A 15,611-nucleotide genomic window follows, 5' to 3' on the forward strand; every position below is an offset into this window, starting at 1 on the left:
TCCTCTTCAGATCTTCGATGTCCTTCACCATGTGTGGGACTCAAAAGTGCAGACATATCAGAACCTTATTCAGCCCAAGTATAGTACCCCTTGTTTTGTACTCAATGGTCCTAGCATTACAACCTAAAACATGATTTTGTATTTGGTTTCTCTATAGCAAACTCACACCACAGGTGCACTTTTAAACAAGTGATCAACGACAAACCTCAGATCTTGTTCTTGATGTATTACCTTTAACAAGTTTCCCTGCATGGTATAGACATGCCTGGTGTTTTCTAACCCCAAGCATATCACTCTGGACTTGTGCACGTTAAATATCATTTTCCACACATGGGCCCTTTCACCTGTGCCGTCTAAATCATCCTGCAATTTATGAATTTGTTCTGGTTATTAACCCTGCACACATTTTTGTATTATCCTCTAATTTTAATTAAATAATTTAATTAAGCCCTCTTCTAGAATATTAATGAAAATGATGAGCAGCAAAGATAAAGAGAACACACAGAAGAGAATGCAAGGGGCAGAAGAGAGTAGCCGGGGGAGATAGGAAGGAGACTGTAAGGAATAGTTTGGATAGCATAGGGAGAATTGCAAATAAGCAAAAGAAACCTCTGAATTTTTATTTGTTTAAAGTCCAAGGAAGACTTGCTCCAGTTATTATGTATAGCAAAATCATAAACACATTCTTTTTCAATGTACTTACAATGTCGCTATATACAAAACAACCAGTGCAATTCTCCCCTCTCTGACGTTAAGTACATTGTTTTACTGATAGTCAAATTTAACTGTAATGGCATTTTGGCCAGTTGATGGTGATATTGAACTGATAAAATTGGATTTTATCCACACAGTGATTTTTGCATTTCTTACTTATATCATCAAGTCATCAACAACAAACTGAAAGTTTAGAAGACCACATACAATCTATGGTTTGAAGTATTTTCTTGAAACTGGAGACATTTATCTAGCTGGGGAGGTGTGGGCCGGAGCCTGGGGTGGGGGAGGTGTGGGCCGGAGCCTGGGGTGGGGGAGGTGTGGGCCGGAGCCTGGGGTGGGGGAGGTGTGGGCCGGAGCCTGGGGTGGGGGAGGTGTGGGCCGGAGCCTGGGGTGGGGGAGGTGTGGGCCGGAGCCTGGGGTGGGGGAGGTGTGGGCCGGAGCCTGGGGTGGGGGAGGTGTGGGCCGGAGCCTGGGGTGGGGGAGGTGAGGGCCGGAGCCTGGGGTGGGGGAGGTGAGGGCCGGAGCCTGGGGTGGGGGAGGTGAGGGCCGGAGCCTGGGGTGGGGGAGGTGTGGGCCGGAGCCTGGGGTGGGGGAGGTGTGGGCCGGAGCCTGGGGTGGGGGCGGTGTGGGCTGGTGCTTGGAGTGGGGGTCCCCACAGCCAGTGGGGTGGTCCGCACTCCTGGGGTCTACCTACCTTTCTCCACCACGTTCCTGGGCCACGGGAACCTTCCTCTCTTCGCCAGAATTCTCATGCTTCCCTCCCCCTCTGCTATACTGCTTTAACTATTTACACCTCCCCTGCACCAATCTTTTGTTTCTTTACTTGCCCGGTTACCACCACCTTTTGCCTTGCACCATCATCCCTTTTGTCATTTAATCAGTCCTGCCCTCCACCCTATCCCTTCCCCTTTGTTCTTTCCCTCCCACACCCTCCCCCCAACCCTTTTCCCTGGCTCTGTACTTAAATAAATACAGTTAATCTCGAACATCTTCCAGGTCTGATAAAAGGTCATTGACCGGAAACATTAACTCTGCTTTTCTCTCCACAGATGCTGCCTGACCTGCTGAGTTTTTCCAGCATATTCTGTTTTCATTTCAGATTTCCAGCATCTGCATATTTTGCTTTGGTCATGAGTTATGCAATCAGGCTGGAGGTTCATCAATGCTCATACCTTCCCAAAGTTATCCAGCTTCTTTAGGTATTTAGTGGAACCAGTCATCCCGAAGTTGCCTCTCTGCAGAACTGTCTTGCACTTCTGCCACAGAAAAAGAACGGCATCCACGACCATGTCTATGTCTGGCATGGTACCCTAGAAATGGATTTTAAATAATCAGTGACTATTGATTTTTTTTTAAAAGATTATCTTTGACAACATGTTATTTTCTAATTACCTCCCCTTTTTTTCTTTGGCTTGACACGTTGCTTTGAACTGATGGTGAAGAGCCCAATTACATCTCTCAACTTGGAGGATCCATTCCTCGCATTAGCATCACAGAAGCATAGAATCATAGAATGGTTACAGCACAAAAGGAGGCCATTCGGACAATCGAGTCCGTGCCGGCTTTCTGCAAGAGCAATCTAGCTCGTCCCACTCCCCCGCCCTATCCCCGTAATCCTGCAAATTTTTCCCTTTCAAGTACTTATCCAGTTCCCTTTTGAAGGCCATGATTGAATCTGCCTCCACCACCCCCTCGGGCAGTGCATTCCAGATCACAACCACTCGTGGCGTAAAAAAAGTTTGTTTCTCGTGTCACCTTTGGTTCTTTTGCCAATCACCTTAAATCTAGGTCCTCTGGTTCTTGACCCCTTCACCAATGGCAACAGTTTCTCTCTATCTACTCTGATCAGACCCTTCATGATTTTGAATACCTCTATCAAATCTCATCTCAACCTTCTTTGCTCTAAGGAGAATAACCCCAGCTTCTCCAGTCTATGCACATAACTGAAGTCCCTCAACCCTGGAATCATTCTAGTAAATCTCTTCTGCATCCTCCTAAGGCCTTCACATCTTTCCTAAAATGCGGTGCCCAGAACTGGACACAATAGTCCAGTTGCAGCCGAACCAGTGTTTTATAAAGGTTCATTATAACCTCCTTGCCTTTGTACTCTATGCCTCTATTTATAAAACCCAGGATCTCGTATGCTTTCTTAACCACTTTCCCAACCTGCCCTGCCACCTTCAACGATACCCCCAGATCTCTCTATTCCTGTACCCCTTTTAGAATTGTACCCTTTAGTTTATATTGCCTCTCCTCATTCTTCCTACTCAAATGTGTCACTTCACACTTTTCTGCGTTGAATTTCATCTGCCACGTGACTGCCCATTCCACCAGTCTCTCTATGTCCTCTTGAAGTCTATCACTATCCTCCTCGCCGTTCACTACCCTTCCAAATTTTGTGTCATCTGCAAATTTTGAAATTGTGCCCTGTACACCCAAGTCCAAGTCATTAATATATATCAAAAAAACCTATGGTCCTAGTACGGATCCCTGGGGAACACCACAGTATACTTCCCCCCAGCCTGAAAAACAAACGTTCAACACTATTACTTAGCCAATTTTGTATCCATGCTGCCAATGCCCCCTTTATTCCATGGACTTTAACTTTGATGATTAGCCTATTATACAGCACTTTAACAAACGCCTTTTGAAAATCCATATACACATCAACTGCATTGCCGTCATCGACCCTCTCTGTTACCTCATCAAAAAACTCAATCAAGTTGGTTAAACACGATTTGCCTTTAACAAATCCATGCTGGCTTTCCTTTATTAATCCACACTTGTCCAAATGACTTGTTAATTTTGTCCCGGATTATCATTTCTAAAAGTTTCCCCACTTACAAGGCTAAATTAACTGGCCTATAGTTGCTGAATTTATCCTTACACACTTTTTTGAACAAGGATGTAGCATTTGCAATTCTCCAGTCCTCTGGCACCACCCCCGTATCTACGGATGTTTGGAAGATTATGGTAAGGACCTCCGCAATTTCCATCCTACTTCCCTCAGCAACCTAGGATGCATCAGATCCGGACCGGGTGACATATCTACTTTAAGTACAGCTAGCCCTTCAAGTACCTCCACTTTATCAATTTTTAGCCCATCCAGTACCTCAACTACCTCTTCACTTACTGTGATTTTGGCAGCATCTTCTTCCTTGGTAAAGCCAGATGCAAAGTACTCATTTAATACCTCGGCCATGCCCTCTGACTCCATATGTAGGTCTCCTTTTTGGACCCTAATTGGTCCCACCCCTCATCTTACTACCAGTTTACTGTTAACATGCCTACAGAAGACTTTTGGATTCCCTTTTATGTTGGCTGCCAGTCTATTCTCATACTCTCTCTTTGCCCCTCTTATTTCCTTTCTTGCCTCCCCTCTGAACTTTCTATATTCAGCCTGGTTCTCACTTGTATTTTCAACCTGACATCTGTCATATGCCCCCTTTTTCTGCTTCACCTTACTCTCTACCTCTTTTGTCATCCAGGGATCTCTGGCTTTAGTTGCCCTACCTTTCCCCATAGTGGTAATGTATCTGGATTGTACCCAAACCACCTTCTCTTTAAAGGTCGCCCATTGTTCGTGTACAGTTTTACCTGCCAATCTTTGATTCTAATTTACCCGGGCCAGATCTGTTCGCATCCCACTGAAATTGGCCCTCCTCCAATTGAGTATTTTTACTTTAGAGTGGTCCTTGTCCTTTTCCATAGCTAATCTAAACCTTATGATACTATCGCTGATCCCTACATGTTTCCCCACTGACACTTGCTCTACTTAGCCCACCTCATTTCCCAGAACCAGATCCAGCAATGCCTCCTTCCTTGTTGGGCCGGAAACACACTGGTCAAGAAAGTTCTCCTGAACACACTACAAAAATTCCTCCCCCTCTTTGCCCTTTACACTATTACTATCCCAGTCTATATTAGGATAGTTGAAGTCCCCCATTATCACTTTTCTATGGTTCTTGCACCTCTCTGTAATTTCCCTGCAAATTTGCTCCTCTATATCCTTCCCACTAGTTGGTGGCCTATAGACTACCCCCAGTAGTGTAATGGCACCTCTATTGTTTCTTAACTCTAGCCAAATAGATTCTGTCCTTCACCCCTCCAGGACATTCTCTCTCTCCAGCACTGCAATATTCTCCTTAATCAATACTGCCACCCCCTCTCCTTTCTTTCCATCCCTATCTTTCCTGAACACCTTGTATCCAGGAATATTTAGTACCCAAGCCTGCCCCTTTTTGAGCAAGGTCTCCGTTATCGCCACAACATCATATTACCATGTGGCTAATTGCGCCTGCAGCTCACCAACCTTGTTTATTATGCTTCGTGCAGTTATATACATGCACTGTAAACCTATCTTAGACCTTCTTGTATTCTCTCTTAGTCTTATCCCATCTAATACCGTACTATTTCTTACTCTAGTGCTATCTGTCGCTCCCAATCCTTTGTGCACCTTGTTTCTCCTTTCCAGTGCTACATCCCTGGTGCCCAACCTTTTGGTGCCAATCTTTGCTGAAGGAAGATTCTTTCCCTTCCTGGACATTGCCAGGCTATCTTAATATGCACCAGGACCACAGTTGGAACCATACTGCTCACTGGAATGGGACATCAAACTTACAACCCAGTACCTTGTGTGGCTGAACCCTGGTGCTTCAAATGCTGTGCCATTGTACTACTCTACATATTTGAATATATATATTGGGCTCTTCAGCAGGCTGAACCTCAACCCTGCATCTCTGCTATCCTTTCATCACCAATGCTTGTGCTTCACCTTCTTTCTCTTCAACCACCTATCTAATTGTTATAAAGTGTGTTAATGCTTAATGCAAGTGCGTGTGCTAACTTTTTGGCACTCGAGTGGCCCTCTCCGGGTTCATGCTGAAGCACTCTGTGTTCTTGCTTTGTGAAGAGAGCAGATGAAACATGGTGAGTACATAACCACACATATCCATTTAGATACTGTATTGTCATTATGTGTGTACGAACACATTGACATAACATATCATAAGATGAATGATTAACATGCTACCCATCAGTTGGTCTGTGCAGCCCTCTAACTTCTTCAGGCCCAATGCTTTTGAGAGCCTCCCTTCCAAATCATTACATGATTATCCATTCATATTCAATGAGATATCAATAGAGGTATCTGCTGGTAAGGGTCACCACTTGTTTCAATCCATGTTCTATTATATGTATATTTTTACTTTAAACATAAAAGCAGTGTGGTTTAAGATGGAGTGAGATAGTCTGAGGAAATACCAACCTGCAGTAGATTCTGTTTGCCTTTGTTGCAAGTGAAATGTAATTAGGTATTTCTACTTATACTGCCTTCCTTTTTACATTCTTAACATTTCTCTCTGTGAAAAACAGCATATTCCTCTCCATCTTCATATCTGTTCCTGTGCTGTTATTTTAGAGTAATATTCTTGCCTTACCTTGGAACTCTTTTACAAGTCATGTAACTTCTTCCAGGCATGACAAAGAGCATTTAACCCTTTTGAAACAAGAAAATATGGGCCTGTGTGTTTGATACCATCGTCAAAGTAAGTAAAATTTTAAAACTGGATAAATTTCTATTTATTTTTTAACACCCGCCCTCAGACATTCATTATTTATTACCATGGTGACTATATAATGGTGACTGGAGAAGCTGGGGTTGTTCTCCTTAGAGAAAAGAAGGTCAAGAGGAGATTTGATAGAGGTGTTCAAAATCACGAATAAGGAAAAAGTGTTACCAATGGTAGAAGGGTCGGTAACCAAAGGACACAGATTTAAGGTGATTGGCAAAAGAATCAGAGGTAACATGAGGAAACAGTTTTTTTTTTACACAGTGAGTTGTTATGACCTGGAATGTACTGCCTGAAAGGGTGGTGGAAGCAGATGCAATAGTAACTTTCGAAAGGGAATTGGGTAAATACTTGAAGGGAAAAAATTTGCAGGGCTATGGGGAAAAGAGCTGGGGAGTGGGACTAATTGGTTAGCTCTTTCAAAGAACCGGCACATGCAAGATGCAACGATGCCTGTCCATACTGTACCATAATATGATACTATGATAATTGTAAATAAATGCATCACACCTCAGTAAAATGTAATGTGAAAAATTTGTATTTACATCAACTAGAATATGCTTTCTCTCAAATAACTACCTACTAAATAAAATCAACTCGGGTAGGGAACCTCTTAAAGCGAGGTTGCATCCCCTGCTTGCATTTCTTACTGAATCACTGCGGAAGTCTTGCTGGCTGCAGAGATGAGTGGCAGGGCTGCCCCCTGTTTTCCTGAGGCCTCCCTGGAGTGGATGAAGTGAGGGCCAGGGAGAAGGTAGTCTTCCCCAGCACCTGCAGAAGCAACCCCATGGCCAATGTCGGTCAGGCCTGGATAGAGTCGACTGATAGGGTCAGTGCAAGCAGCATCACCCCCAGGACCTGGGTTCAATGTAGAAAGAGGTTTAATACCTCACAAGTGTGAGTACACCTCTTAACTCACCCACTTCACACCATTCTCAACTATTACCTCCCCTCCATCACATTCTTCAACATACAATCACAACAGCACAATAAAATACTTCTTGTGCTCACTTCAACAGTCACCTCTTCCTTTGCTCTCATCACACCACACACTGACAACATTCTCTTCTCACAAACAACTGCACAACTACTCTCATCATTCCTTCCTCACTTCACATCACACACACTTCCCTTTACATTCAGCACCTCCCCATCCTCAGTACCATCTTGCTTCTTCTATACCCCTTATCACATTCCCGATATGCACAAGCCCCTCACATCTCCATTCACCTTTCATAATGCCAGGGAGAGGAACAAGGCAGGTTGAGAAATGCCCAACATCATCACCCTCACACAGGCAGAGCAAGAAGCCCTGGACATCACTGGTCCAAGCAGGGTCATAAGCATTGGGGAAGGAGAGGCTGGTGGCTTCCCCGAGCTGGGTGTTTACACATTACTTGCAACCCTTCATTCACCTCAGCAGATGCAGCAAGCTTAGCAACCTCAATCTGCATTCTCAAGACTGTCACCTGATCACATACAGCTTCTCTTTCCCATCCCAAGACCTCCCTTTTATCTTTCTTCTAGGGTCTTCTCAACACTAAGAGGATCCTGCAGAACAGATCTCGGAGGAACACAATCCCTCTGATGATGCTCGGTCAGGTGCTCCCTTCCTCACAGGCACCAGCTGAGGCATTGGCACTATGTGTGGGATAGATAGTGAGCTAGATGGGTCTGCACATGTGAAAGCACCCAGCACCAGTGGGCAGCAGCAGGTCCTGGTGCCAGGGACAGCACTGGAGATACCTTGCCTGAAGGCAAGGCCCTCTCCTGCTCTGCTGAGGACGAGAGATGAGGCCTTTAACGTTCCATCAATGAGAAGAAAACCATTGGCCTCACACGCTAACAACTGTGCGAAGTATTGGAAGGCATACCAAGGAGTTTCACTACTATGGCTGAGAGTGTGGAGGAGTCCATATCCCGAATCGGTGGTGTCATCACACATGGCATCACCACTCAGCAGTTTACCCTGAAGATTGTGGTCACCTCCAGGGACACTGCAGCCAAGCCCTCACAGAAGAGTCCATGCTTTGCAGCTTTGGTGGAAGCTCAAATGGCTGCCATACAGGCTCTGCGTTCCACAATGGAGAGGTTGGTGGATCAAATGGATTGGGGCTTTGAAAGAATCGGTCGTCTTCTGCAATTTTCTCTGCCCTGGCAAGGACGCCAGTCACCTGTTATGAACTGCAGACTGGAAGATGTGGTTGATGTCCCCTGTAGCAGATACTGAAAGGATATAATGGCATAAAAATTCAGGGCTGTGATGACTTTGAGGGCTAGTGGCATGGCATGCAGCAGGCAGCAGGAGGTTGTAGAGGTCTGCGACAGCCTGCCTGAAGAAGTGCAGCCTCCTCCTGCACTACTCCTCAGAGAGGTTCAAGAAGATGTCTCCTGGCCTGTAGATCCTATGTGCTGGGTATGGCCTCCTGCAAGCAACCCCCTCCCCTCCTTCACTTGTTGTCTTCTGAGAGGCCAGGTGCTGATGGTGGTTGCTGAAGCTGCTGCTTCTTCTACTCCAAATCTTGCTCCATCCAGAACAAGGAAACAAGAATGGCTCCCATAGCAAGTAGATAAAGCTGACTACAGGGTTGTAGGGTAATAAAAGTATAGAAGTAGCGATTTGGAAGCTGGAAACTCTCCTGGCAAACCAGACAGTGAGCTGCAGCTGAGTGCCCCCTTTTATACTGCTTCAGGAGCTGTCAGAACCAATCCCACTAAGGTTTTGTTGGTGGGTCCAAGACTGGGCAGGGTATCTGCCATTTTGGGTTAAAATGCAGGGAGGGCAGATATGATGTTATTTGGGCGTGACTTTGACCTTTTAATTGGGACCCCACTTGCCTGGGGCGGGCACCTGACCCGAAGCCAAAAACTGGTGCGTTAAAATGGTGGGTTGGGAATAGACTTTAACCCCCCACATGCCCCATTCCCACCGGGCTGGGTTAAAATCAGCCCTACCAACATGAATCAAGTACTCCATCTAGTGTTATCAATCCACTGATCAGATTTATGGATTTTAATACTTTTCTTTCACTGTTACAAGCCTTTAAGTCCTTTAAGATTTCAAATATACCAGCAAACAAAATCATTGTTGCTGTCTTGCATTACACTGATGCCCTAACTTGAAGACCTTGTTCTCAAAATTTTCAGACATACCTGCAGAGGAGTGCAGGTATATGCAAACATTGTTTCTGCTAGTATCACAAGATCATCACACAAAATGCTGGCCCCACCAGCTTGAAGTGATCCTCCTGTAAGAAACAAACAGATTCATGTACTTTACTATCTGCAGTTCCGCTATAATTCAATCTCCCTCCTGAAGAGATTACATCAGAGATGTCCCTCCTGAAGAAGTTACATCTCAAGCCCCCTGAATGTCAAGGAGCATACAGGGTAGGATACAGCAAAAATGGGAAGCTTATGTCAGACACCGAGAACTCAATACTGCAGAAAGCCTAGAGGAGTATAGAAAGTGTAGAGGTGAAATTAAAAAGGAAATTAGGAAAGCAAAGAGGGCATGAGAAAGTACTGGCAAGTAAAATCAAGGAAAACCCAAAGATGTTTTATAAATACATAAAGAGCAAGGGGATAACGAAGGAAAGAGTAGGGCCTATTAAAGCTCAGAAAGGTAACCTATGTGTTGAGGCGGAAGATGTAGGTATGGTTCTTAATGAATACTTTGCGTCCGTCTTCACAAAAGAGGGGGACGATGCAGAGATTGTAGTTAAGGAAGAGGAGTATCAAATATTGGATGGGATTAACATAGTGAGAGAGGAAGTATTAAGGGGATAAGCATCTTTGAAAGTAGATAAATCGCCAGGCCTGGATGAAATGTATCCCAGGCTGTTAAGAGAAGCAAGGGAGGAAATAGCGGAGGCTCTGATCATCATTTTCCAATCCTCCCTGGCTACAGATGTGGTGCCAGAGGATTGGAGGACTGCTAAGGATGTACCATTGTTTAAAAAGGGAGCGAGTAATTACAGGCCAGTCAGCCTAACCTCGGTGGTGAGCAAATTATTGGAAACAATTCGGAGGGACAGTATTAATCGTCATTTAGAAAGACACGGATTAATCAAGGACAGTCAGCATGGATTTGTTAAGGGAAGGTCGTGTCTCACGAACTTGATTGAATTTTTTGAGCAGGTAACAAGGAGAGTCGATGAGGGTAACGTGTTCGATGTGGTGTACATGGATTTTAGCAAAGCTTTTGACAAGGTCCCACATGGCAGACTGGTCAAAAAATAAAAGCCCATGGGACCGAAGGGAAAGTGGCAAGTTGGATCCAAAATTGACTCAATGGCAGGAAGCAAAGGGTAATGGTCGACGGGTGGTTTTTGTGACTGGAAGCCTGTTTCCAGCGGGGTTCCAGGGTTCAGTACTAGGTCCCTTGCTTTTTGTGGTATATATTAATGATTTAGACTTAAATGTAGGGGGCATGATTGAGAAGTTTGCAGAGGATACAAAAATTGGCCGTGGGGTTGATAGCGAGGAGGAAAGCTGTAGACTGCAGGAAGATATCAATGGACTGATCGGGTGGGCAGAAAAGTGGCAAATGGAATTCAATCTGGAGAAGTGTGAGGTAATGCATTTGGGGAGGGCAAACAAGGCAAGGGAGCACACAATAAACGGGAGGATACTGAGAGGTGTAGAGGAACAAAGGGACTTTGGAGTGCATGTCCACAGATCCCTGAAGTTTGCAGGACAGGTAGATAAGGTGGTTAAGAAGGCATACAGGATACTTTCCTTTATTAGCTGAGGCATAGAATATAAGAGCAGGGAGGTTATGCTAGAACTGTATAAAACACTGGTTAGGCCACAGCATGAGTACTGCGTACAGTTCTGGTCACCACACTACAGGAAAGATGTGATTGCATTAGAGGGTACAGAGGAGATTTACAAAGATTTTGCCAGGACTGGAGAATTTTAGCTATGAGGAAAGATTGGATAGGCTGAGGTTGTTCTCTTTGGAACAGAGGAGGCTGAGGGGAGATTTAATTGAGGTGTATAAAATTATGAGGGGCCAAGAGTGGATAGGAAGGACCTATTTCCCATAGCAGAGAGGTCAATAACCAGGGGGCATAGATTTAAAGTAATTGGTAGAAGGCTTAGAGGGGAGCTGAGGAGAATTTTTTTCACCCAGAGGGTGGTAAGGTCTGGAACTCACTACCTAAAAGGGTGGTAGAGGCAGAAACCCTCATCACATTTAAAAAGTACTTGGATATGCACTTGAAGTGCCGTAACCTACAAGGCTATGGACCAAGTGCTGGAAAGTGGGATTAGGCAAGATAGCTCTTCTTCGGCCAGCACAGACATGATGGGCCAAATGGCCTCATTCTGTGCCGTAAATTTCTATGATTCTATGATCAGTAATTGAAGAATTGAAAATCAGTTTGCGGTAGAAAAACATTGCTATATATAGTTTAGTTGTTACAATGATCTGTGCCTCTGCAGAGGCTGAGGTTTTTGATGGAACAGCAATTATTCATCAAGTGCTTCTAAGGTTCTGCCTCCAACATCTAGATTGAAGAGGTAGGTTTTTTTCTCTCCTGATCACATTGGCCATGAAGGAGGAGATCTGACAGTTGCTTCACTGGGGCAACTTAGTAGTATGGCTTCTCACAATGATTTATGTTGTTCTGTCAGGAGATAAGGCTGAGTGAAAGCCACATGCTTCCAAACAGTGGAAATGAGAAAATAATAGGAGTGACCCATTTGCACTCTTAAGTGCATTCTAGCAGCTACATCAAGAATAGCAGATGCCAGAAAGCAAGTTGCCTTCCCATCCTCTCGATGGGCATGGTGCACTGCACATTGAGTGAATGTGTGCTGTTTTCCAGCAACCCGCTTTTCCTACATGCCCAAATCAATAATGAGAGGGATATCACCATCTATTCTAAGTAGCATTGTCCTGTTACAGGGCCTGTAGTGGATGTACCTTTAGGAAAACCACCAGCCAGCTTTTGGACCCTGGAGCGTCGTTCATGATCAAAATACTACAGAATTGGAGCAACTCATTTCCCCTCTAGCCTGTTCCATGATTCTGTCCTCCCCTTCTGTCTTCAACTGCGCATCCTTCCTCCACTTGATCCCATCACCCTTCCCATGATTCTGATGATCTTGGTATCCATCACATTCATTTGATGTCTCCGTTACCTAAAGATGTGGAGGCCTTTTTGGACTGCTGAGCTCATAGATTACCTACCTATTGCACAGTTTCCTCCTACAGGAAGACCATGCTTTGGCTTGCGCACTGATACAAATGGCTCCATAGCAACCAGTAGATCCAAATCCAGCTCATAACTCTTCCAGGCCGGATTTTCATTTTTCTACAAAAGACAAAAAAAGTGTAATTTTGAAAGAAAACAGGCGGTTCGGTTTACTGCTCACTGTGTTCATCAGTACAGCACTTACCCTTAAGAGAGTGAGAAGTGGTGCAATGATGGCATCAAATATTTCCAAGTGCTCATAGCAGAATGCAGCCTTTACAAACCTCACAGCAGCCTCCACAGACACACCATCTTCACCTACAAACAGCATTAGAAAGACTGAGAAATACTACACAAGCATTTATAATATTTTTAAAAATTTATTCTTGGAATGTGGGCTTTGCTGGCAAAGCCGGTATTTATTGCCCATCGCTAGTTGCACTGAGAAGGTGTATCGATACAACTGAGTGGCTTGCTAGGCCACTTCAGAGGGCAGTTAAGAATCAACTGGGACTGGAGTTACATATAGGCCAGACCGGGTAAAGACGGCAGACTTCCTTCCCTAAGGGACATTAAGGAACCAATTGGGTTTTTTACGACAATCCGATAGCTTCATGGTTACTTGAACTGTTAACAGCTTTTTTATTTCCAGATTTTTTAAACTGAATTCAAATTCTCAAACTGCCGTGGTAGGATTTGAACTCCCATTTTCTGGATTACTAGTCCAGTAACATAACCATTACACATTGAAATAAACAGGTACATTGCACAATGAATATGACATTAAAATATTGACTGACACACAAAGAAAATGTTAGCCTGAAAATTACTCAGTGGGGAGAGGAAATGGCAAGCAAGTGGTGAAGGGAGAGAGAGTTGAAGGCAGAAAAGTAAGGGAAGAGGATCAGAGCCATAGAGCAAGCTAGAGGAGAAAATAAGGATCAGCCAAGCCCATTGTCTACTATTTTGTTCAGTGAATGATATCCCAGGATTTCAACTGATACCGATTCCGGGCAGGAAGACTGTGAGAAGCGGCCACCTGGTCCAACAAGGAGTGTTAAAAAAAAAATCAAAACTTACCTATTTGGGCCTCTTCTGACCCCGATCCACTTCCTCACTGGTTGGCCTGGCAGGAAACTAACTGCCGCTTCCCGCTCAAGCCTCCTAGTGAAAACTGCAGTCAGGTCCCGTTGACATCATTGGGACCCAACATGCTGGCACTGGGTGTGTGTCCTTGCTGCCAGTAAAAATCATTGCAGGTCAGCTACTAACGGCTCCAGGGCGGGCAGGTTACCCAGATGATTTTAACTGCCCACCCGGTTTCCACTAGGCAGATAGGATTAAAATCGCCCTGTAGTCAACACTGAGTTCTGAGGTGTGGAAAAACATAGAAAAAAAGAAGAGATTTATGAGTATGTCAGTATGGTAAATTACCTCAGATAAGTTGGAAATCAGCAAAAAGTTAGCATGCGTCCCCAGCTATTTAATCAGCAAATCTAAGCCACACACTTAAAAACCCGTGTGAATATTCTGAGTTCTCCTGTCACCTCTCCTGCGCAAAATTCTATGCTGTAGAGAGAGGGATAACAAATTCAGAACAAGAGTTCTTACCAGCGGCTGCAAGCTGTATAAGGGAACTTGATTCGTTTATCCCACCAATCGGGTCTGTGCAGGCAGCTGCACTAAGCTGAGTATTACCACCACCACCTAAGAAAACAACGCAAGTTTCAGTATGTTAACCATCTGTACAGTGGCTGTATGTAACCTATACTCGATCATTCACTAAGTTCTGAAAAAAGTATTTCCTAAAACACAACATCAAAATACTCCTGCGTTGTTTCTAGAGAAATAGAATTCAAAAGCAGAGAAGTTATGTTCAACTTTTATTGAACCTTGGTTAGACCACACTTGGGAGTACTGTGCACAGTTCTGGTCTCCATATTACAAAAAGAATATAGAAGCACTGGAGAAATTGCCAAAAAGATTTACAAGGATGATACCAGAACTGAGCGGGTACAATTATCAGGAAAGATTGAACTGGCTAGGGCTCTTTTCTCTAGAAAAGGGAAGGCTGAGGGGTGACCTGATAAAGCTCTTTAAAATTATGAAGGGGTTCGATAGGGTATAAGTAGAAAAGATGGTTCCACTTGTGGGGGTGTCCAGAACTAGGGGCCATAAAAATAAGATAGTCACAAATAAATCCAATAAGGATTTCAGGAGAAACTTCTTTACTCAGAGAGTGATGAGAATGTGGAACTCACTACCACATAGAGTATTTAAGGCAAATAGCACAGATGCATTTAAGGGGAAGCTAGATAAACACACGAGGGAGAAAGGAATAGAAGGATATGCTGATAGGGTGAGATGAAGTATGGTGGGAGGAGGTTCGTGTGGAGCATAAACAACGGCATCGACCTGTAGGGCCGAATGACCTGTTTCTGTGCTGTAAATTCGATGTAATTCTATGCTTGCCATCTCATTCAAACTCAATGTTTTCCATTTTTACCCTCATTGCTCAACAACAAACTTAGAGGGAGGAAACTTCAGCGGAAGTTCCGTCTGTTCCCTGCAATCCGACTTGGATTTTAGCAATGCTTTTGACAGGGTCCCACATGGCAAACTGGTCAAAAAAGTACAAGCCCATGGGATCCAAGGGAATGTGGCAAGTTGGATCCAAAATTGGCTCAGTGGCAGGAAGCAAACAGTAATGGTCGACGGGTGTTTTTGTGATTGGAAGGCTGTTTCCAGTGGGGTTCCACAAAGCTCAGTACTAGGTCCTTTGCTTTTTGTGATATATATTAATGATTTGGACTTATAAATGTAGGGGGCATGATTAAGAAGTTTGCAGATGATACAAAATTGGCCATGTGGTTGATAGTGAGGAGGAAAGCTGTAGACTCCAGGAAGATATCAATGGACTGTCAAGTAGGCAGAAAAGTGGCAAATGGAATTCAATCCAGAGAAATGTGAGGTAATGCATTTGGGGAGGGCAAACAAGGCAAGGGAATACACAATAAATGGCAGGATACTGAGAGGTGTAGAGGAAGGGAGGGGCCTTGGAGTGCATGTCCACAGATCCCTGAAGGTAGCAGGACAGGTAGATAAGGTGGTTAAGAAGGCA

The 15,611-nt window shown here is 44.3% G+C and overlaps 1 protein-coding gene across 5 annotated transcripts in view; it reads right to left on the reverse strand.

Moving 5' to 3' along the window:
- The window catches only part of cfap54 (cilia and flagella associated protein 54), a 443,819-nt gene that overhangs the window by 392,836 nt on the left and 35,372 nt on the right, over positions 1-15,611 (reverse strand). For 3 of the 5 annotated variants that reach the window (XM_068004603.1, XM_068004604.1, XM_068004605.1), the window contains exons 10-14: positions 14,102-14,197; positions 12,696-12,808; positions 12,487-12,610; positions 9,441-9,535; positions 1,890-2,027 (exon numbers count right to left, since the gene is read on the reverse strand). In XM_068004603.1, coding sequence (XP_067860704.1) covers positions 1,890-2,027; positions 9,441-9,535; positions 12,487-12,610; positions 12,696-12,808; positions 14,102-14,197 — 566 coding nt within the window. Of the gene's footprint in view, positions 1-1,889; positions 2,028-6,937; positions 7,084-9,440; positions 9,536-12,486; positions 12,611-12,695; positions 12,809-14,101; positions 14,198-15,611 lie in introns of those variants that run through there. The other 2 variants (XM_068004606.1, XM_068004607.1) reach the window with 2 other exon arrangements.

Source organism: Heptranchias perlo, chromosome 24 (assembly GCF_035084215.1).
Source record: "Heptranchias perlo isolate sHepPer1 chromosome 24, sHepPer1.hap1, whole genome shotgun sequence".
Lineage (NCBI taxonomy): Eukaryota > Metazoa > Chordata > Chondrichthyes > Hexanchiformes > Hexanchidae > Heptranchias > Heptranchias perlo.